Source organism: Drosophila takahashii, chromosome 2R, assembly GCF_030179915.1.
Source record: "Drosophila takahashii strain IR98-3 E-12201 chromosome 2R, DtakHiC1v2, whole genome shotgun sequence".
Lineage (NCBI taxonomy): Eukaryota > Metazoa > Arthropoda > Insecta > Diptera > Drosophilidae > Drosophila > Drosophila takahashii.
In genome coordinates, this window is record NC_091679.1 from 34,058,180 (window position 1) to 34,079,198 (window position 21,019).

Below are 21,019 nucleotides of genomic sequence, written 5' to 3' on the forward strand. Positions count from 1 at the left end.
CGAAAGGCCAAATGGCATTTGCTGGCTGCAATCGAGATATTTTCACTCACGATTCGATTTTTTACTATTGTTTCCAAACCAGATATAGCAGATACAACCGTATGTCTTATTTCTTTTGAAATACAAAAGTTTTAAACCGAAACTTTTCTGTTTAAATAAAGGCGCGATCTGGCAGCTCTGGTGGTGGCCGATAGGTTTCTTGACTGGTCGGCAACAAGTAGGGTTGTGGAACTATCGATAGGGGGAAAGATGAGATTTTTGTTTAATTATAAAAATTAAATCCAATTACACATGAAATATTGCATTTGGGCGTGGTATTTATCTGTTTTATGTCGTTCGCTGCCATAAATAGCTGAACTAGTGATGGATCTTTCTACCGAAAGCTCCAATCGATAGTGGCATCTCTCCGATTTGTTAAAGCTGACATCGATAGCTTAGCAAGAGAAACAAAAAAATTATTCTCAACTTAAAATTTTAGCGACAAGTGCGTGAAGTTCGCTTTTAAATCAACTAACAAAATTGCCGAAACCTTCAGGAGACATCGCCGCAATGGAGGACCGTAAGTGTGTGGCAAATGCAGCCAGTGCATCCTTGCAATTTACATGCCGCTGCACATGTTTTCGTGGGATTCTCTTGTTCTTGTGACCTGGTGATTGGGACACCTTCGTACCTTTTGGGGTAATTAGGGATTATTATCGTAGGACGCTGATTCAGCGGCTTTGCAAACAGTCGGGGGGCTAGAATAAACAATGTGTTAACCTTGGAACCTCGGAAATCGGCGGATGAGTCATGTTTCCGATTTGCGTAGGGAGAAAGGCTTTCCAACCGCTCGCAAACTCGTGGGAGTCGTTCGACATGTCGTGGACGCCCATATATATTTGTATTTATATTTATAAGATGGGGAGGTGGATGGCGATTGTGGCATTTGCGACGCTGGTGTAAACATTGCATTTTATTCTGACGCCGATGCATACGTGGCTGCAAGAAGCGCAAGTTCTGGTACTCCTATCATCCAGAAACGCCTCCTCCGACCCGGTTAATCACCATATTGGGGCATCAATTGTTTGGAACCTCAGTTCCCATACCGAACCACTCAATAATTGGTCATTGCTTCCACTTGTTGAGTTTTCGAGATTGGATCGAGCCTGCCACAACAACAGTGACTTATAAACAGCAGCAACTTGCGCAAAACCAGACCTAACTCACATACATATTTGTAGGCCCTATCAATGTGGCACAGTTGCTTTGTGCTCGTACAGTGGGGGAAACTGGCAAAATTCAGAGAATAATTATCCCAACTGGTAATTACTATTTAGCAAGAGGCTTAAATTATAATTTTGCTTAATTATAAAGACAAGTTAAATATTGGTTTAGGAAATGTTCTTAAATTCTTAAACAAAATGTAAAGCTTTCTGTCCTAATTCTTAAAAAAATTAAAATAGACGAAAAAACTGGTAGAAATATGGAAAATACATTTCTACTGGTTATTAGGATTTAGCAAGAAGATAAAATTATAGTCTATTATTTTCTTTTTTTTGGCTCAAACAAACCATCGCAGTTATGTACAGTAGTCATTGGCTAAAACATACAGAGAAAGGTTTTAATAAATACTTTTTTACTTACTGCTTGTGATTATTTATTATTAAGATTATTCAGAAACTTGAAAGCATAATTCCATATGAGTTAATAGTTAGTTATTCAGCAAAAAAAAACAAAAAATAACGTTAGAACTGCGATGACTGAGGTTTGACTAATAAAAAGTCCTATACGCATATGTATATTTAGTAAATATTTTGTGAAAAACGATACTAAATTAATGAGTAAATGCTTAACAATCCCAAAAAATATATTTTATTTTTTCCAAAATGAAAGATTTTTAATTTTAATGAATCCATAACATTTTTTTTATAAAACTTTTCTATATTACAATTTTTTGAAGTATTTAAGTATTAGGTAATATTAGAAATGCCATATTTTCGGAGTTCAACCCTTGATTTCAAACGTCAAACGCTTCGCCCAATAGATTTGATAAAATAATAATTGTGGCTGCCACTAATTGGATACTTATCTTTAGTCCGTTATCAATTTATTCCGAAAATCACTAACATTTTATAAAAGTACGGCGTCGGAAAGATAAAATGTCAGTATCTACGGATTTGATAATGTATTCCAAGGTCGAGGACCTTAAAACGGCTATAGATTTGTTTAGAACCCGAGCCCCTTAATCAATATTTACTGTAGTCTTGGTAGTTGCTGCTGCTGTCTGTTGCTGCCCCTTTGGTTTCTTTCGCTCTTTTCTGTGGCGTTTCTCGTCTTTCTTTCGTGCTGACACGAATCATCAGCAAGCGGAGCCAAGCAGCCAGTCCACATCTACCTATTTCTAAGCCGAGATCGAGTCAGTTGGCTTTTAGCTGTAGGAGAGCGTGGAAGCAGGCCAGAATCGAAAACGAAACCGAAAGGCCAGAAACCAAAAACCAGCTGCGATCGCATGGGGAGGGGAATACATATGTGGATCTCGGAGGGGCCAGAACAGAAAGCTCAGCAAATAACCACCGAAGTGGCTGAAAGCAGGGCCAAGAAAATGAGCTCGAAGCTGACCGTGGAAACGTGATACCCCACGCTTAGGATTGCTCCTCCTGCGCGTCAGCTGCCACGTTCAAAAATAGAAAGTTGCTGCCAAAGATGAAAGAGACCGCCGCCATTGCCACAGAATGAGCGAATCGGAACCCAATAGCCTGGAGTTCATTGAGGACTCCTACCTGCCAGGCATCGATGATCTCACCAGCACACCTTCCCTGGATCCGGAAGCCACCGATGCCGTCTTGGATTGGTACGCAGATGGCCAGGAGGAGGAGAGTGAGGCCGAGCTCTATCTGCGTAATTTGACTCTCGATCAGATCTTCTACGATGTGGACTCGGACTATACGAACAGCCTGGAACTGCAGGCCGTGGAGGCGGAGTTCATTGGCGCCAAGTTGGCCAACCAGGCACCCTCCTCCTCGATGGCCAAGCGCTTCCGGCTAAAGTTCTTTGCCAAGCGAAGCATGCGCGACGTTAAGGTCACGTTCATAGACTTCTCCAAGCCGTATCTGGCCAAAATATCGAACAGTGATAACTACAAGAGATTTCTCAATATTGGGCAAAGAAGTAGAGGTACCAGTTTGGGGTTTTGGGGCTTTGTTCTGGGTCTTTCACACTTTCCCTCCCCATTTTTACCATGACTAACCCGACTAACTTTTCTGTCTTTCTCTTTTCTTTGGCTGCCTTTCGCCTCTCGACAGTTTGTGAGTATTAACCCAAGCCCAGAACTAACCAATTAACCAACTCATGTCTTTGCAATTTGAAAACCGTACATAAACAAACTCTCAGCCTATGACAAAGTCTTTGAGGAGGTTGCTTTCAAAGGAGGTACATAAACACTGCCCGCAGACAACATTGAAATTAAGCTACAGCCTCCCCTTTCAACGCACCCGATTTACTATTTCTTTTGATTGATTTAGAGATTTAATGGTTTCTCTTTTCGTGGCCAGATAATACAGCCAACCTGTCGGAGCCAGCATCTCCAGCAGCTTCTGTGGCATCCGCAGAAATTGCCGCCGAGTTCGCTGCGCTTTCCGTGGAGGAGAAGGAGCAGCGTCGTGCTGAATGGAGTCAGGTAAGAGTTACGTTTTTGATGAAGATCCTTTTACCTAATCATATCTGTATTTTAGGAGCTCGCCCGCGTTGAGGAGGAGATTAACACGCTGCGCACCGTTCTCGCCTCGAAGACGCGCCATGCCTCCGATCTCAAGCGCAAGCTGGGCATCACCGTCTGGAAGGAGGTGACGGACGACATGAACCAGGGCATCAAGAACCTCAAGGAAACCACTGTGTAAGTTTGTGCTGAGGGTGCAGTTCAGGGCATTAACCTACTAGCCAGTTTTAATTTCTAACCATGCTTTTTGTTTCGAACTCATGTTAAAACGCTGAAATATCTATTTAGTTACCAATCGGTGGAGCAGAGCGTGGGCACGTTTACTAAAGCCGTGCACGAGGCACCCCTGTAAGTAACTGGGTTGAGGATGCCTCTTTTTATTCGGTGGAATATTCCCGGAGTCCCCGGACTAACACATAACACAATAACCTACTCTCGCCTGTTTGAAACTAAAAGCACATTTGTTGTTTGCCCACTTTTTGTACTAAAAACAACTGCCTAGATGAGTGACTAATGCTGGGATTGCTTTCATTCTCCCCTAGATACCAACGCACGGAGTCTGTGCTCAAGTCCACGGGCGAGAAGACCGCCTCGGTGTTTGGCAGCATCACCAGTGGCATTTCGTCGAAACTGTCGCAAATGAAAAACTCCGAGTCGATGCGTTCTATCGAGGCTTCGGTGGGCTCTGCCTACGAGAACGTTAAAGTAAGCTATGAACACAACAATTTTATGTGCCAATCTCATGCGGTAACTACTATTTTATTATATATCTGTCTTTACACATCTCTTACTCTCATACTGTTGCGATTCTGTTTCTGTTTGGTTCCCGTCTAACCGTTTGACACTAACCTCCACACTTGCTCACCACCACCCACTACTCTAAACTCACTCTGAATTGGGATCCTTCGGTTGATTTGCTTGCTTACACAACGTTACTCTATGCGACAATGCTGCTGCGGCATCTCTACTACAATCTCTTCGGTTTTCTGTTCCATTGTAGACCAAGGTGACATCCCGTTCGGGCTCGGTATCCAGTTTTCCAGACGCCTTGGACGAGAACAACACATCCTCGGGCCTGAACTCACCCACAGACTCACTTACTAAATAGATTTCGGGACGAATCCGAAGCTAAGCGCGTCGATAAAGTGGAGAGATCTATACTACACACAAAACAGACCCACGCACCCACTCTAATAACTTATTAAACTAATGCGAATTGTCGTGTCTGCGCACTAACAACAGGATCAGAATTTAATTACCCACAGTTCATATGCGTGTGTAGTCGTTACGGTTATATATAACTTGAATTAACTAAAAATTGTGCGTCATATTTGGCCAAAGGGAGCACATATTGTATGCATCTAATTGTATTTGCCTGTGAGACACCATCGAACTGCATGATTATGGTAAACTTTAAGCCGATGAGCGTAGATCGGAGGGCTTGGCTGCATTCATTTATTTAACTTTCAATCTAAGTGTAAATTTAGAGACTTAACCATTTTGGGTGTCCACCAGTTGTCATTCCCAGATGTTTCCAATATTTAGTAAAACAAAAATTTTAGCAAATCGAGCATTGCAGTTAAAGTACCTATATATACAATTGTTTTACACTTTTATTTCTTCTCTAGGCGTTCAGTTCCTTGGTTAGATGGCGTTCCCGATCCTGATAGAAAGCCAATTCCAAATTTACTTAGAATTCTATACTTGAATTATGATCAGAGCTTGCGTGCATAATAATAAAAATTGGTAATTTTAAGAGGGTAGAACCCTTAATGCTAAAGAGAGAGGAATCGCACCCGATTTGTTGCTAATGCTGAATTGCTATATGTGTATAAACCTTTGAATAAATGCAAAATTTTTTGCCCCATAAAAACAAGGACTATGTTATTTATTTTTTAGATTGGGAATATATATTTTAGCTATACAAAATAATTTTAAATCTAATGTTAAAAAATATATTTCTTTACCAACAGATTTTTAAAAATAATTAAAGTAATTTCAAAAATCCCGCCATAACCTCTTTCAAGCTGACAACCCTGTCAAAATCCAGGGATGAACGTCAAGCAGCTGTTTGATTTGACAGGGTGGCAACGCTCTTACATCTTCCTCAGATTTTTTCTTCGGCCCATAAGAAAATCTTTGAAAATGACGAATTTTAAATGAAAACAGCGATCAAATAGAACGCAACGTGATGCCGGAGACCTAATAAACCACTCCGAAATAAAGTGCAATTAAATAACATAGTTTTATACGACGTAAACGGGCTGGCGAGCCGCAGGAACACCCCCTCCGCCACCCACCAGCAGCATTGTTCTAAATGCCGAAAAGTTTTTTACTCATTAAGCGAAAGCATTTGTGTGCCTAGTTAGTTAATTAATCACAGCCGAAAGATGAACTTCACGTATGTGTTCGTACTCATTTGGCTGGCCTTCCTCATTAGCAGCGGAGTGCTGCTCTTCTCGCGGGGATTCCTATTGGCCCGGGTGTCCAAAACGGAGACGAGCACCTGCCGCAGGTTGTCCACGGATCCGAATGCTGTAAGTTGGAAGCTAGGAAGAAACCAATAGATAACTAATCCCATACCCTTAAACAGGAATACGTGCTCACCGATGAGGTGGTGAACGAGATCTTCAAGGATGTCAACGCCTCCTCCAATCTCTGTCTTCCGCAAAAGTCCAAGGTCATTGTCCTGGTTGTGGACGCTTTGAAATACGAGTTTGGCCTGTACAAGGAGCACGTCACGGAGCCCCTGCCCTATGAAAACAAACTGTCGGTGCTGCAGGAGCTGCTGCAGCAGAGTCCCGACCACGCCCGCCTCATGAGATTCCGGGCGGATCCGCCCACCACCACGTTGCAGCGCTTGAAAGGATTGACCACCGGCAGCCTGCCCACCTTCATCGACATTGGCTCGAACTTTGCCTCGCCGGAGATCAACGAGGACAATGTCATTGATCAGATGGTCAAGAGCGATCTGCCGCTGGTCTTCCTGGGCGACAGCACCTGGACGGATCTGTATCCGCGGCGCTTCAAGCGATCCTACTCCTATCCCAGCTTCGATATATTCGATCTGGACAGCGTGGACAATCAGATACTGAAGCATCTGCCCAAGGAGCTGGCCAGCGATGATTGGCAGGTGCTGGTGGCCCACTTCCTGGGCGTGGATCACTGCGGCCACAAGCATGGACCCATGCACGAGGAGATGGCGCGCAAGCTGGGCGAGATGAACGAGGTGATAAGGTGGGTTATATTTATATTAATTGCTAGGATCAGAAATTAAATCTATTTATCACTTAGATCCGTGGTGGCGGCCATGGACAACGAGACCACTCTGCTGGTGATGGGCGACCATGGCATGACGGCATCCGGCGATCATGGCGGCGACACCGATGACGAAACCAATGCCCTGCTGTTTGCCTACTCCAAGCAGCACAGATTCTACGGCAATGATTCGGGCTCAGATAGCGAAATGCTGCAGCAGGTGAGATAAGATAAAGACAGGCGGTAGTCACGTCACGGCTGATAAGCAACGATATTTGCTTTCCAGATTGATCTGGTCCCCACGCTGGCCACCATACTAGGCGTCCCGATACCCTACTCCAATCTGGGCCTGGTCAACTTTAACATTGTGCCCGATCTGCAAGTGCCGCATTTGAACAAGTTCCAGACTCTGCTGCTGCACTCCTGGCAGAATGCCCAGCAGATCTATCGATACTTCTTCCAGTACGCCTTGGAGAACAAGCGCACCTTCAATGTGGACCAGATGGACCAACTGGAGACGGAATTCATACTGCTCAGCCACCGAGTGCAGACGGTTTACAACGAGGTGGCCTACAAGTCCTTTGTCAGGGATCTGAATGCCAATCTGCGCGACATTCTGGGCACCTGCCGCGAGATCTGGGTGAGGTTCGATCCCACACAGATGTCGCAGGGACTGCTCTTCAGCTTCCTGCCGCTGTTCTTCATCTTCCTGCTGGTGAACAACTCGCGGCCAGCAGACTATATGCACATTTTCAAGGCCAAGGAGGTCTTCTACACATACCTCATCAATTTGGCCGCCGGAGTTTTTGGCTATCGCTACTTTAAGACGTTCTCTTTTAAGACAGAGGAGCATGGAGTGATCTTCTTCACGGCCTTGTCCAGTGCTGCTATCCTGGCCTTCCATACGCTGCGCCACTGGACCAACATTGCCACCAATTGGTCAGCGGTCAAGCGTTTCGGAGACATGCCCACGCGGCTGCTGCTCTTCGCCTCCGTGGGAGTGTTCTTCTCCAATAGCTTCGTCATTCAAGAGGCCAAGATCTTGTCGTACCTTTTGGCGGCAGCCATTCTGCTGCTCTCCCACGAACTTTTGCGGCTAAGTGCTCGCTTGGATTTCAGGACAAAGTTCAAGGCCTCCCAGTTCCTACGCTCCACGGCCCTGAGACTGATCCTGGCCAGCTTTTTGGCTATATGCTTAATACGCTTTGCCTACACACTATTCCGATGCCGCGAGGAGCAGGGCAATTGCTCGGACTTTGCCAACAGCGGCGGAGCAGGATTCTCGCTCAAGAAGCCGGGAACGGGCAAGACCTACATCCTAGCCGTTGTGGTGCTCGTAGTTTACACCACCCTCACCCGGTTATATCTGAGATCGTGCGGCAATCTGACTGGTAACTCGCCCAACGTCTTGCTGGCTCGCTATGGACCTACGGTGGCCTCGATTTGCGCCGGCGGTCATGTCTTGCTGGCCAATAGCTCCATTAAGAACATCCAGCGCACCCACATCGATGCCATGGCTCTGGTTATCTACGGTCTGCTGTTGCTGCAGATTATAGTGGTTTCCTGGGCGCCGCTGATGACTTTTGTGCTGCCTCCCAGGAATTCGCATACTGTAACCATCAACGGAACCGAGAGCATTGTGCCGGAGATCTTCAAGAAGATGAAACGCATGTACGAAGGCGATGACGACGAGCGACGTAATCAGATACCGGTGGTGTATGGATTGGCTACCGTTTACTCCTCCATTGTCATTGCTTTTGGCGTGTTTCTGGCTCTGGTGATGATTGTTCTCCTGGAACCGCGTGCCTCCATCGGTTTGGTTGTTTGCGTGGCCGTAGGAGCTATTTTGCTGAGTGTTCACGGTATATTGCGTTACCGAACAGCTACTAGTTTTGGTAAGTGATTTGGAAATATCTTAAAATGTGTAACTAATGCAGACATTTCAGAGAGCTGCATCCAGCCCACTTTTACGGCCCTGGTTGGCTGGTTCCTGCTGGCCCATTTCTGCTTCTTTGCCACCTCGCATCAGACGACGCTGTCGCAGATTGAGTGGCGTGCCGCCTTCGTCGGTCGCACCACTGGCATTGGACAGTCGAATCTAATATCCGGCGCCCTGGTCATTCTGAACACCTTTTGCGGACCCATTTTCTTCTTCTGCATGTACTCTCTGCTAAATACGGAGACCTTTTCGCTGTTCGCCTTGTTCCCCAACCTCATCCGGAGTTGCAGGAGTGGTGGCAAGGCAGATGCGACCACTTCCATGTCGGATTTGGCCAACGAGGCGGTTGGCTTCGATATGACGAGGGGCGAACTGACGTTGTACGAGTACGAGGATGTTTTCCTGGGAGCCGGGTTCAAGCTGGCCACCCAGTTCTTCATGTTGCAGGGACTCAAGGTAAGCGACTACATTAAATCCAAAGTAGAGCCCTGCATGAATGGATTCAATGAATTATTTTGAATTTTTTTTTTTTATATGAATGAATTAATTTGAATTTTGAGTTTAAAAGAATTGAATGAATTTGAATTTTGAGTTTAATAGAATTGAATGAATGAATGGCATGAAGTCCGAAATAATTCAAACGACAATTTCTTTTGAAGAAGAAAGGGCTATCATTTTGTAATTAAATCTGCATGAATTTTATATTCTAAGCAGTTTACATTGATTTGTTAAAAATTGTTTACTTTTTGTTCTCAAAGAAATCACAAAAAAATCTGGCAAATTCAAAAAAATTTATAAAAATTATTTATTCAATTCGAAATGATTAAGAAAAACATTAAATTTATTTCACATAGAATTGAATTAAACAAATCAAAAGTTTCATATAACAAAAATTGAATGATTCACGCTGGGCTCTAATCCAAAGACGTTTTACTAATTAACTATTGCATTTTAGATTTTCTGCGCCATGATGGCCTGCACCATCCACTGCCGTCACCTGATGGTTTGGAAGATCTTTGCGCCGCGCTTCATCTACGAGGCTTTGGCCACTTTCGTCAGCCTGCCCGCCTTGATTGTGGGCTATCTTCTGGTGCTCCGCATCCACCGCGCTGTGGACACCCTCATCAAGCGCATCAACAAGACCAAGGTCCACTAGTCGTCTCAGCCCAAAATACAACTATTTATTTAGGCCTTAATAAACACAAGAAATAAGAAAGTTCAACTCGGTTTTTGGTGGTCTTGTAGTCGTAATCTTATTTTTTTTTTAGCTTAGAGGTAGAGTTAAAATTATCGGTTCACAATTTCTCCAAAAAGACACAAAAACGTCACATGATATCGCGGATCCATGGATTTACATAGTTTCTAGTGTTATGGCTTACAAAATTAACACGAGCAAACATGACAAGAAAATTAAGTACGGGTGGGGCTCTCGACCTCCGATTTCGGTTGCGTTTACACTACAAACTATATAGACTCGACACAAACGCTTCTCGTTCGCGGTTCCTTCATCCTCCGGGGGCTAAGTACGCAAATAAGTAACAGGGTGTGTGGGTGTTTGGTGTGTGTATCGGGGATTGACCGGGGTATAAATCAGAGCACTAACAGTTTTTAAGTGTTTTTTTTGTACATTTTGTTGCCAGGTCATTGGTTTGTTTGTTTTTCTTATAACTTGCTTCTGCCGTGTAATTGCGTGTGCAAAAGAGATTCAGGGACAGTTCAGAAGCCTACTGACCATTGAGGAGCAAAGGCGTGCTCGAGACTCCGTTAGCGGCGCCCTTAACTACAAAATCAAAAGAGAAACACAGTCAGGCGGAAATCAAAATTTCGGGGATCCAGCAAGGGGTGCCGTAGATAAATTTGAAATTTGGAAATGGAAAGTAAGTGAAATGGGGGTGGCATGCGCATGCAGGAGCTACGAAAGATAGAGGCTTATGGTATGTACAGTAGTGAAAGTTCAAGCTTTTGGTTCTATATTCTTTGGCTATGCATAATGTTGACTCCTGATCATCTAGTCGCTGTTTTCGTCATAGGGATGATACTGCTTGGGCGGCTCTGGCAGCTGCTCGTCCTGCTTACCGTGCGTCGCCGATCGGCAGAACTTCTTGGTGGTGCTCCAGTCCTCCTTAAGGGACAGATTAAACATGGAGTAGTCCGGATCGCCGGTCACCTCCTTGACAATATTCAGGAACTTGGGCATGCAGTTCTTCAGGGCATCGCCAGTGAGCGATGAATACGTTTCCAGCAGCACCAGTCCCTTGCAGCTGCAGAATTTGAAACGATTGTTATTGGAAAGGCTCTCAATTTAGGTGATAACTAAACGCACCGTGGGTGGCCTGGCTCCTTGTAAATGTCCAGCTGGAAATATTGATTGTTGATCAGGAAGCAGCGACGCTTCTTGTAGATGGTGAAGTGGGCATCGTCGCGCTGGGCCAGCAGGTTCATGTAGTCGCGATGCGTCAGCTGGGTCTTCACCTCGATGCGGGCCTGCCCGTGGACATTGGGACGCCGCTGCGTGTGGATGTAGCTCCAGTGGTTCTTCTGGCCGCGCTTGCGAAGGCGGGCCTGCACCTTGGGTCCGGCGGATTGCAGGTAATGGTGCACCACATCGAAGTCCTGGAAGGGCGGAAACTCGCTGTCTGGCGGCAGAAGGGCAACTGCAAAAGAAAATAGGTTCTTAGAAGGGATTGTGCTTGTTATGTTATGAAAGAAAGTTTACGTACCCAAATATTTCAGCTTGCGCGATGTGGCCTGCAAACGATCGCCTATGTCGATGCCCACCTTCTGGCACACTGACTCAATCATGCGGTTCATTTTGGCCTCAAAGTTGGTGGAGTTGTCGATCACATCGAAGTAGGGATGACCGACCCAGGCAGCCGCCGACTTGTAGTCCAGTTCCCTGGCCAAATCAACGCCTTCGGAACGGCAGGCATGGTCCTGTAATGAACAATTAAAGGGTTAGTTCATATTATTTTCGAATTTGCAATCTTAGCCCATTCTAGAAAGCCACTAGCTATAGTTTGAAATACAGCTGCCACAGTACCTAATCGTTTTCTATTAAAACTTTTTCACATTAAGGTAATTTCATTTAATAGGGACTTTTTCTACACAATAACTCACACATTTAAGTTAAAATGTCTTGATAATGAAATGTTTTGCTATAATATAGATTCATTTTAATGAGGTAATTTACAAATAGATACAACATAAAATTCTTCTAAAAATTAATAAATGAATAAAATTAAAAAAGGGGGTCGAAAGCCACATTATTTATAAAGGTTTCTTTAAAAATTAAGTAAACCATAAAATTCAAAATATAATGATGGATTGGATTTTTAATTTTCGGAACCAAATGTGGCAACCGATGCTAGAAGTGCAGCCATTCGTGGATACCTGATAGTGGCGCTTTCTGTTCTACCGTTTTCGGGCGATTTATTTGTGTGGACAAGAGAATTGGTCAAGTGAATTCGGTACTGCCGACCAATGGCCTGCAACTCACCTCTGTGGAGTAAAAGTCCTCGGCGCCGTTGGCCGCGGAGACCAAGTGAAGGATCTGGTTATATCGATTGTCGCGCATCTCCACGGGATTCCACTTGTTGCCAGCCATCATCTTCTCCCATTTATCCTTTGATATGTCTGGAAAAGAAGGATATGGATATGTTATTCCTGTAACTTAAGTGGAATATTATAAAATACTCACATGCACTGGCATCCATAACGCCGCGATCGCAGATTATCAGACAGTTGCGGGTGCTCGAGTTGCCGAGCTCAAAGTAGGTGTTCTCGATTTGCACCATGGTGCGGATCAGATTCTCCTGGAACTTGTAGGCTGCACGGGGAAGGAGGAAGGAGACTTTACTCTTTGGACTCTCGACGCTTATTTACAATCGAAACAAATAGAAATCGAAATACAATTGCAAGCAAATTCGAATCGAAGGGAATATAACACTGTGGCATCGAATCGCAAAAGAATTAATTGACTGGGCGGTTCTGATTCAAGTGTGATGACAGTGCTTGATGGACGATGGCCAGTATCCAGTGGCTGAGTTCAGCGATGTCGGGTTGAAGCGATGAAACCTAATCTGAATCTGAACTTGAGTGGATGGAGTGGTAAGGCGAGATCACAAATATAATTCAAAAGTTCAATCAACTTGTTGTCAACCGATGTGAATAGTACTTTTTCCCCCAAGTAAACAGTTTCTAATCAGCTGCGGGTTAAAGAGTACTCAGCATTATTCGTCTCATCCAGATGTTACTGTCTGAATGGAGGTTCGGAACATATGCATTGTATTTTTTGTTCGCTCCCTCACTTTCAATTAAATTTCAATGGTGATACTAATTTATAAAGCGGTCGAAAGCAGTTGAAGTCTGGTTATTTTTAGTAATCTGCTGCTCAGGAAAAACAACAACGAAACGTAAATAATATACTACTTTTTATACACAAGCCCAAATAAATTTTAAGCATTTTAATACCTTTCTTATAATTTTAAAAAGAAATGCAAAATATGTGACAAATTAATCAAATGACAAATTAAATCCTAAAATTCTGTTAAATTCTTAGAGCAAAATCATATTTTAAGCAAATAGTTTTTGGCAATCATTTGTATTTTGTGCATTATTTTAGATTTAAACGATTTGAAAAGTACAAAAATTCAGAATCGAAAATTATTTTTATGCCAGATGAATTCGGAAAATGTTCTGACGGAAGATTTTCTTTTCAATGAATGTGCTTTATTTTAGACTTGTAAATTTCTGTATTAATTCAAAATTGTTTCTAGGAAGTTGTTTTGAAAAATATTCAATGGCCTTGCCGCCCGAACTAGCCTATTATGTGTCAGCAATCCAAAGCAGTTGAAAAAAGTAAATAAACAGTAATCGCTGATTGCGTCACAGCCTCAGCTGGTTTAAGTGGCGATGGGGGGGATTTTTTTCCCAGAGACAGGGAGTCACCGGCTGTATTATAGCGATAAGCTATTTCATCAGCCCACTCTTTCTAATACAGTCGAAATTCTGAACCTGGAACATTCCTTGGAACTTTTTTGTTCAATATCCCAATTCTTTCACTTCCCTAAAAATCTAAATATAATTCTTAAAATAAAAATAAGATAAATTAAACATAAATAGATTACTAAAACTCAAAACCCTTTTTAGAAGTAATAATTTAGGTGTTCCAGTTACTGAAGTTCCACTGTGGTTGCATTGCATTTTTTAGATAGATGAAATAAGCTGGTTGATTAGGAGGCAAAGTCAGGTGCTTTTGGGGGAGCGACGCAACAACACTTGTTGCGCTTTTTGGTCGCGTGCAAAATAAAAAGTTTTCTGCCCAACGAGCTGCCTTTGTTTACGCATTAGTATGTAGTTGTTGCTGCTGCTTTTTATTGGTTCATGTGCGATGCAATTGCATTGAACTTGACTCGGTGCATCGGGTGACAGGTGAAATCAATCAATTTGTGGGACGCTATTCGCTATTGTTTACTGCTGCTGCTCTCTGTTTTGTTTCGGTTTCTGAGTTTGTTCTTTTGCCCTGCCAATTCTAATTCAATTAGCAACGATGATGCAAGAGAAAATAATGAAAAAAAGCCTCAAGATGTATGTAAGCCCCTAGTGTACGCGTATTTGCAATTTCACCAGCTATTGCGCATCAGGGAATGGAAACCTATACACAGAAAGAATTTAATTAAAGAATTTTGATACCCCTGATAAGCCGGTAGAAACTAATTTTAATCTGGCAAGAAAAAACCAAAACCTTGACATCAAAATAATATGTATTTATGAAGCATCCTTTTTGGTCAATTATGATTTGTTATATTATATATTCCTGATTTTTTTTTAGCTGATATTTATAGCACCCATAATAATAATCCTAGACAACATTTTAAATAATTCGGTTTTTTTACCATACAATTTTAATAACTCTTTCAACAAAATATAAAATCTCTACCAAAAACCACAATATTCTTCTTGTGTACTAAATATCTGGATGATTGTTTTAAAGCGGACGTGTGTGTTAATTTTGATTGTGTGTTCTGATTGCCCAGCCAACCTTTAATGGACTCTCGAGATAATAAAAATGTATGCAGATTAGGAGGTTCTTAGCCACATACATAATTAGTCAAGTTAATTTACATAATGCCAGAGAAACGGGTTGTCTAATGAAGAAGTTGGATAGGTATTTACCGCAAGAAAAAAAGCGAAATGAAGGGCGAATTTTAGCAGGGGTAGCAAATCAACAGGCAAAAAACAAAATCGTTTAGCAATCAATTTCGGGAAATCAATCGAGCAGAGAGGACCACCAACCAAAGCGAGTGACAGACAGTAAGCGATAACAAGTTCAAACGAGAATTCTTGGCAAGACTTGCGACAAGCCCGCCCCTCAGACCCGCCCCTCTCCTAATATATTATCTATCAAATGTTCCTATACATACATATGTTTTTGTATAACTATCACACACTTGCATATACATACAATTGCGGTTGAAATATCTGTTCTATTAGCATGTTATACTACATTCAAAAATATATATTTTTCAGAGAAGTCATTTTTCAAAATTATACCTCATTTAATATTTATATTAAAAACAAAAATCCTCACAATAAAAATGATGACTATTATAACCGCTAAATATATTTAACACTAACGTATTATTTAAAGCAATTATACAATTTAACAATAATAATAATAATATCAATGGTTTTTTCCACAAGAGATATTAGTAAAGTTCCTATCGTTTTAATGCTAATAAAATTGTTCCATATTTTTGACCCCAACTGTATAAATCGCAACACTACAAAAGTAATTGAATGGAGCGCATTTAGCGACCAACTGCGAAGAGAGAGTAAACAATAGTCTGGGGGGGTTCTATTGGCGCTCGTGGGGCGCAACAGGGGCGTCGAAAAGGGGGCGCGTTTTGGGTGGGAAGCGGATGTCGAACTCGCGTCAGCAGGCACGTGATGCGGTGAAACATTTCACATTCTTTGCCTATAATACACACATTTAATTAGTCAGTCAGAAGACCAGCATATAGAACGAATACTAAAGCTCGGTCACCCCCACAGAAATAAATAATGCCGAAATGAAAACGAAAATTGCTCTCTGCTGGGAAATTGCCATGTGGCCATGGCTGACTGACTGGCCAACAATCGCCGAAAGTCTATTTGGCATACACAGTGGGAATTGCTTTAAACATGCCACGAAATTTAAGGAATTTTTAAAATAAAAAATAAAATAATTTTTCCAGTCATAATACAAAATGCAAAATACACATAAAAGTAGGTAAAAAAGATTAAAAAATGTGTTTTTAAAAGATATAAAATATAATCCCTGTAACTTTTGACTGAGTATTACTGTCTGCATAAGCAAAATAAGTATATGCCAAGGTAATTAAAGTCTTAAGCAATCCCCAAAGAAAATAAATTCAACAGCGATTTTTGCAACGTCTCAACAATCCAGACTTTTGGGAGTGGGTGCTCGGATATCAGACCTCCTCAGCACACACACGTGTTGCTCGGCACAAACCCCACAGACCACTAGGATACACAGATATATAGATATAGATAGATATACCCACTCTTGTCTTTGCCTATGTGGCGGCTAAATTTAAATGGCCCATTTAAATTGGCTGAAATGGCAGCGACTAAACGAATTGCAGAGGCTTGGCGTGAAATATTATTATTGAAATGAGCAGATACATATCTGTTAGGTAGAGACACATTGTACAGATCGTGTGTTAGTGGACACAAGTGTTATGGGAACGCACATAAATCATAGAACGAAGCCAGAACAAACAGAAATACACATAATATATAAATGGGGGTTAAAAGAGAGCAGACTGGATTGTCTGTTAAATGTCAAGTCATCCGGGGGACAAACACAATACGGGACAGGTCTGCTGTTCAAGACTTTATCCGATAAAAAATGTATTAGGAAAGCAGCTCAAGGACGCACAGGTAGACGGGACTTGGACTTGGCATGGGTAACTTGGTTATATCGCTGGGCAGTTGCAAAACGAGGATAGAACAACCGATCTGTGGCTCTCCGACGGCTCACCACATGGCACTCACCTTCGCTGCCATTGGGCCGGGATGCAGCCTTGGCCAAGCAGCGCGGACAGGATGCGGTTAGGTCGATGAGACTGTGCTCCGGAGCGGCGAAGGGCAGATCTTTGTAAACGAACGTGGTTGGCGTGGGCGGGTCTGTGAGTGTGGGTGGCGATTTGTTTTGTGTGGGTATTAGATTAGCCCCTATATATATATATATAGATTGATTCCCCCGTCCGGTCGTGACTCATAAAGGCTTTAATTGTCCTGCTTGCAAATGCCATTATTCATAAAGGCTTTTGTGGGGAATGGCGACTAATCGGCAGACATGTGATCACAGACTTCGCTACTTTCTATATCTTATCTGATAGCGCTTTCGGCAATTTAGATATTTCGAACGGGCCTCCGCCCCCCGGCAAACCCGTCAACCCCGTTGGCAAATCCATTAATAACCATAATTGACAAATTGCTTGCCAAGTTAAAAGGAAGACTGCTAGCGAAATGACCTCGAGTCACGCAATCAGGATATCGAGTGGGAATTCGAATCGTGTCCCAAGGAATTACGTAAGTTTCATTGAAGACGTGACTTTCTTGGGGGCCTTCTGGCTATATACTCAGATATAGACTAGATATACTCGTACTATCTATAGTATGGCGGCTGTCGCACTTGCTTGATTTTAAAAATACCCCTAGCATATATTATATGTACGTTTAGTATAGGGATTCTTTGTGTTGGTCGCTCTCGCTTGCAAAGTAAATATTTTGATTTATTTTCGTTGTTTCGAGAAACCGCCGTGTCGAACTTGACAGTGCTCGGAAAATGTGATATTTGGTCTCGGAAAATGCTTGCAATGTAAGACTCCTCTCCTCTGCTCCGTCAACTACCAAGTATCTTTGGTCTCCCGTTCGATGGCACCGCCTGTACTTACCCTCTTTCTCGGTCAGATCGGAGAACTTCACGCCGCCACTAGATATTCGGATGTCGGGGGAGAAACAGAGAGAAACACAAGCGGGGATTAGCATCTATCCATAAAAGCCTACTTGTATTCACTAGATAGAGTATTTCAGAGTTCAAGATTCAAGATTCAAGAGCATCGAGAATGGATCTCGAATCGAGTTAAGTATTTATCGCAAGGGTGATCATCGTCTCAGGTAGAAGACGAGCGGCAGGCAAAGCTACTTGGTCCGATCTCAGGTGGCGGACTCCTGAGCGGCTCCTTTCGCCTTGATAGCCATGCTTTTATTTTGATTTACTTTACTTTTTTTTTGAGTGTAAGAGTGTGTGGAGAGAGAATTTACCTGAGTAAAACAGTGGCCGTTTCAGGCACGCGGAATACCTGAAAATATTTAACATGCTCATTGCTTTGTTTCGAGTTTTCGGGACAATAGAATTGTAATGAGGGAGTATCTAAAGGTAATCCCGCTACCGCCATGGCTCTCTTCATTCTCCTCTACTTACAGAGCTGCCCGCGGCCCAAAGCAATCGCTAATTCGCCTAAGTCTAGGATCTAGGCAGTCGAATCCCTCCCCAAATCGAACATAATGAAAACACCCACGACACTCACCTTCCATCCAAGGTTCTCGAAGAAGGTGCACAACCGGGACTGTCCCGTCGTCTTGCCGCCGCAGGGCCCTGAAAATGCATAATGTATTCGTTAATTTCATTTGTTTATTGGCAAATGGGCTAAGGTTACGTTCTTAAATTCTATACTGTTTGGTTTGGCAGGGAAACGGGAGAAAGGCGCGCTGAAACTTGTGGGAAAATTCCCATAAAATACTTTTACAACTCAAATAAAATAACTGACTGAGTTGTTTAAAGGTTTTTTTTTGCATAATTTAATTTTCTGCATTTGTTTTATCATTATAACTGGAAAAGTGACTTTAGGAAACCACACGTCTCTGTAGTTTACAAAATTATTTGTTTTAATTAGCCACAGAAATTCTCACACGTGCTTATAATTTACATATATTAAAAATCTAGCTTGTTAATTAAGTTTGTAAATGCCGTTACATATCGGAGATAGGAGATTACGAATAGTTTTAAAATGCAAATCTATTCTGGAAGAGTAAAATGTCTATCGATAATGCAAATAAAAAATCCTTAATGATCCTCAAGATAATATGCACCTACAATGTTTGCAATCGTATTAAATAAACCTCAAGTAAAATGTCAATTTAATTTTTTCAGATAAGATATGTGGAACTTCTAGTTCAGCATGATTTTCTTTAATTGTTCATTGCTTGGTTCGACCAGGCGGAAACGAATTATTACGACTCGTGGCCCAAATACCAATGAAAATCAAGTGCAGCCGAGTTTCTCGGCGATGTGCATATCACTCGATTAGGTCTGCGGCCTGACCCTGAAGGCAATTACCTCCATTGAGTGCGCAGCGATCTGGGGAAATCGAAACCGAATGCACTCTAAAAAGAGTCGGGCCTGTCAGTGAAGCCCCGACTAACCGATAAGCAATTCTTTGAATGGGTCTTAGTGGGGATTTTCGAACGAGTGCCATACACGTGGTGATAGGGCCTGTCTTTTATCAGCCTCTTCCTGAGAATATTAGTATTCCGATCGGAGGAAGCCCGCCCCGTAAGCGATAGTACTTGCGCAAGTATGTATTGGGGAGATAGGCCCGACAATACATCAATGCTATTTGTGGGGCTTCTAATCACAGCCATAACTTGGGCCAAATTAAATGATTAGACCACGCGCCCAACCACTGCTCATATGATGGTCGTCCAAACAGGTTTTATGGCGCTGTTTTTACATATGAATAGTGAGATGGTGGTCTTTGAAGCGCCGACTGAGGGGTGACAAAAAGCCGGTAGCTATTTTGAATACAAAATAGAAAAAATATCACAGAACAATCGGCGGAACAAAAAGGTGGAGAAAGCAGCCTGGGAAGCTGCGCGCAGGACAAAATCTCTCTTTCTCTACCCCTTCGTGGAAATTCGCGACCTTGACACAAATCGTAAACAAATCGCAATCGGGTAGGAGAATACGAGGACACTTGTAACAGATACACAGGAAAAAGGCCCAGAGATTTTTAAGAGGGAACCCCAAATTAAACTCACCGCCAGTTAGGACTATTTTGTAGACGCGCTTATCTTTCGGGGACACCGAACCCATCCTGTTGAGCTTCAAGTTGGGCATGGCGCCTGGTTTCGGTGAGCTGGACTTCCTGATCTCGACCTGCTGCTGCTGTTGCTCCTGCTCCGGTTCGTCCTTCTGATGCTCCTGACCATTACTGGTGGCCATCACCGACTGCTGGCCGTTGCTGAGTAGAGTGGCCATGGTTCGACTTCGGGAATTTTGTACTTGTTTTTTTTTTTCTGTTCTGTTTTGGAGAGCAGCCGATTGGCTGTGGTGGCACGCAGAAAACTCTTCTACGCGCGCTGCACGTGCCTTTTTAGGTTAGGCCTAGGGGAAAACGCAGTTCCTTGCGGCTGGCTGGTGTCCTGGCTTCTGGATCCTGGGAATCCTGCTGTTCCGCTCCTGGCGCTCTGCAATTCAAATGCCGCTCGGGCGCGTGGTAATCATGCCCAGAGGGGGGATTGCGCGGGATACTCTCAAAAGGCCGACGGGGGAACTTCTGAATCTGAATCTGACCAACGAGTCGGCAGCGTTGGACGCTACTGTCCGAAAACGAATCCGTACCACATCCGAATATTTGGGCGATATCAAAGTTTTTGCGCTTTGTGGGGGTGTTGCATTTTTACGAGTTGACACCGCATCCGTTTATTACACAAGAAAAGAACAGAATCGTGTGGAAAATGTGTGCCGACGGTCGGTCTTATATTATAATTCAGAATTCGGTGTGGACGTTTTTCGATGGCGCTGAAAGGCGCAAGTTATCGGGAGCGCCAAAATAACGGGGCATACTTTGAGGGATGACGCTGGGTTTGGTCACACTTTGAACCAATGGTTAAAAAATTAATTTAACTTTTAATTTAATTTAATTTTTATGTAAAATAATTGTTTAATTTTTTAACTAAACTTTGAGCAGCAAATTTAAAAATAAATTAAAAAATGGCAAAAATGGTTACAAAAGTTCTACAGAAAAAGCTTATGCTCACTATTAGAATATTTTAAA

General features: G+C 42.8%; 3 protein-coding genes across 15 annotated transcripts; 2 read left to right on the forward strand and 1 right to left on the reverse strand.

Moving 5' to 3' along the window:
- Window positions 1–400: 400 nt before the first annotated feature.
- LOC108069383 (tumor protein D52) lies at window positions 401–5,570 on the forward strand. Of its 10 annotated transcripts, none has more exons than XM_017159454.3 (6): window positions 401–559; window positions 3,531–3,655; window positions 3,711–3,871; window positions 3,983–4,042; window positions 4,237–4,441; window positions 4,695–5,570. In XM_017159454.3, the coding sequence occupies exons 1-6, from the start codon at window positions 550–552 to the stop codon at window positions 4,800–4,802; spliced, it is 669 nt and encodes a 222-aa protein (XP_017014943.1). In that variant the 5' UTR covers window positions 401–549; the 3' UTR covers window positions 4,803–5,570. The 10 variants fall into 10 exon arrangements, with proteins under 10 accessions (XP_017014943.1, XP_017014944.1, XP_017014947.1 ...); XM_017159455.3 differs by having other exon boundaries at window positions 4,237–4,399; XM_017159458.3 differs by having other exon boundaries at window positions 4,237–4,399; window positions 5,323–5,570.
- Window positions 5,571–5,755: 185 nt separating this feature from the next.
- On the forward strand, window positions 5,756–10,107 carry PIG-O (phosphatidylinositol glycan anchor biosynthesis class O). Its single transcript, XM_017159377.3, has 6 exons — window positions 5,756–6,231; window positions 6,288–6,931; window positions 6,989–7,172; window positions 7,239–8,847; window positions 8,899–9,347; window positions 9,847–10,107. Exons 1-6 carry the CDS (start codon window positions 6,085–6,087, stop codon window positions 10,045–10,047), a joined length of 3,234 nt encoding a protein of 1,077 aa, XP_017014866.2. The 5' UTR covers window positions 5,756–6,084; the 3' UTR covers window positions 10,048–10,107.
- A 7-nt stretch (window positions 10,108–10,114) lies between these two features.
- Window positions 10,115–20,739, reverse strand: Ttd14 (TRPL translocation defect 14). Of its 4 annotated transcripts, XM_017159378.3 has the most exons (11): window positions 20,001–20,736; window positions 18,491–18,558; window positions 18,225–18,262; window positions 17,855–17,892; window positions 16,950–17,081; window positions 12,589–12,717; window positions 12,388–12,524; window positions 11,612–11,825; window positions 11,215–11,545; window positions 10,968–11,152; window positions 10,115–10,671 (listed from the first exon to the last, which is right to left on the reverse strand). In XM_017159378.3, exons 1-11 carry the CDS (start codon window positions 20,218–20,220, stop codon window positions 10,616–10,618), a joined length of 1,548 nt encoding a protein of 515 aa, XP_017014867.2. In that variant the 5' UTR covers window positions 20,221–20,736; the 3' UTR covers window positions 10,115–10,615. The 4 variants fall into 4 exon arrangements, with proteins under 4 accessions (XP_017014867.2, XP_070070241.1, XP_017014869.2 ...); XM_070214140.1 differs by having other exon boundaries at window positions 10,115–11,152; window positions 20,001–20,739; XM_017159380.3 differs by lacking the exon at window positions 16,950–17,081 and having other exon boundaries at window positions 20,001–20,733.
- Between the last annotated feature and the right edge of the window lie 280 nt (window positions 20,740–21,019).

Coding starts and splice junctions, on each gene's coding strand:
- Ttd14 (XM_070214140.1), bottom strand. CDS start 20,220: ATGGCCACTCTACTCAGCAACGGCCAGCAGTCGGTGATGGCCACCAGT. Junction 18,559..20,000: donor CAAAATAGTCCTAACTGGCG/GTGAGTTTAATT, acceptor ATGCATTTTCAG/GGCCCTGCGGCGGCAAGACG. Junction 17,082..17,854: donor CGATCTGACCGAGAAAGAGG/GTAAGTACAGGC, acceptor CCACACTCACAG/ACCCGCCCACGCCAACCACG.
- LOC108069383 (XM_017159447.3), top strand. CDS start 2,712: ATGAGCGAATCGGAACCCAATAGCCTGGAGTTCATTGAGGACTCCTAC. Junction 4,043..4,236: donor GCCGTGCACGAGGCACCCCT/GTAAGTAACTGG, acceptor ATTCTCCCCTAG/ATACCAACGCACGGAGTCTG. Junction 4,442..4,694: donor TTATGTGCCAATCTCATGCG/GTAACTACTATT, acceptor GTTCCATTGTAG/ACCAAGGTGACATCCCGTTC.
- PIG-O (XM_017159377.3), top strand. CDS start 6,085: ATGAACTTCACGTATGTGTTCGTACTCATTTGGCTGGCCTTCCTCATT. Junction 6,232..6,287: donor TGTCCACGGATCCGAATGCT/GTAAGTTGGAAG, acceptor ACCCTTAAACAG/GAATACGTGCTCACCGATGA. Junction 6,932..6,988: donor GAGATGAACGAGGTGATAAG/GTGGGTTATATT, acceptor TTTATCACTTAG/ATCCGTGGTGGCGGCCATGG.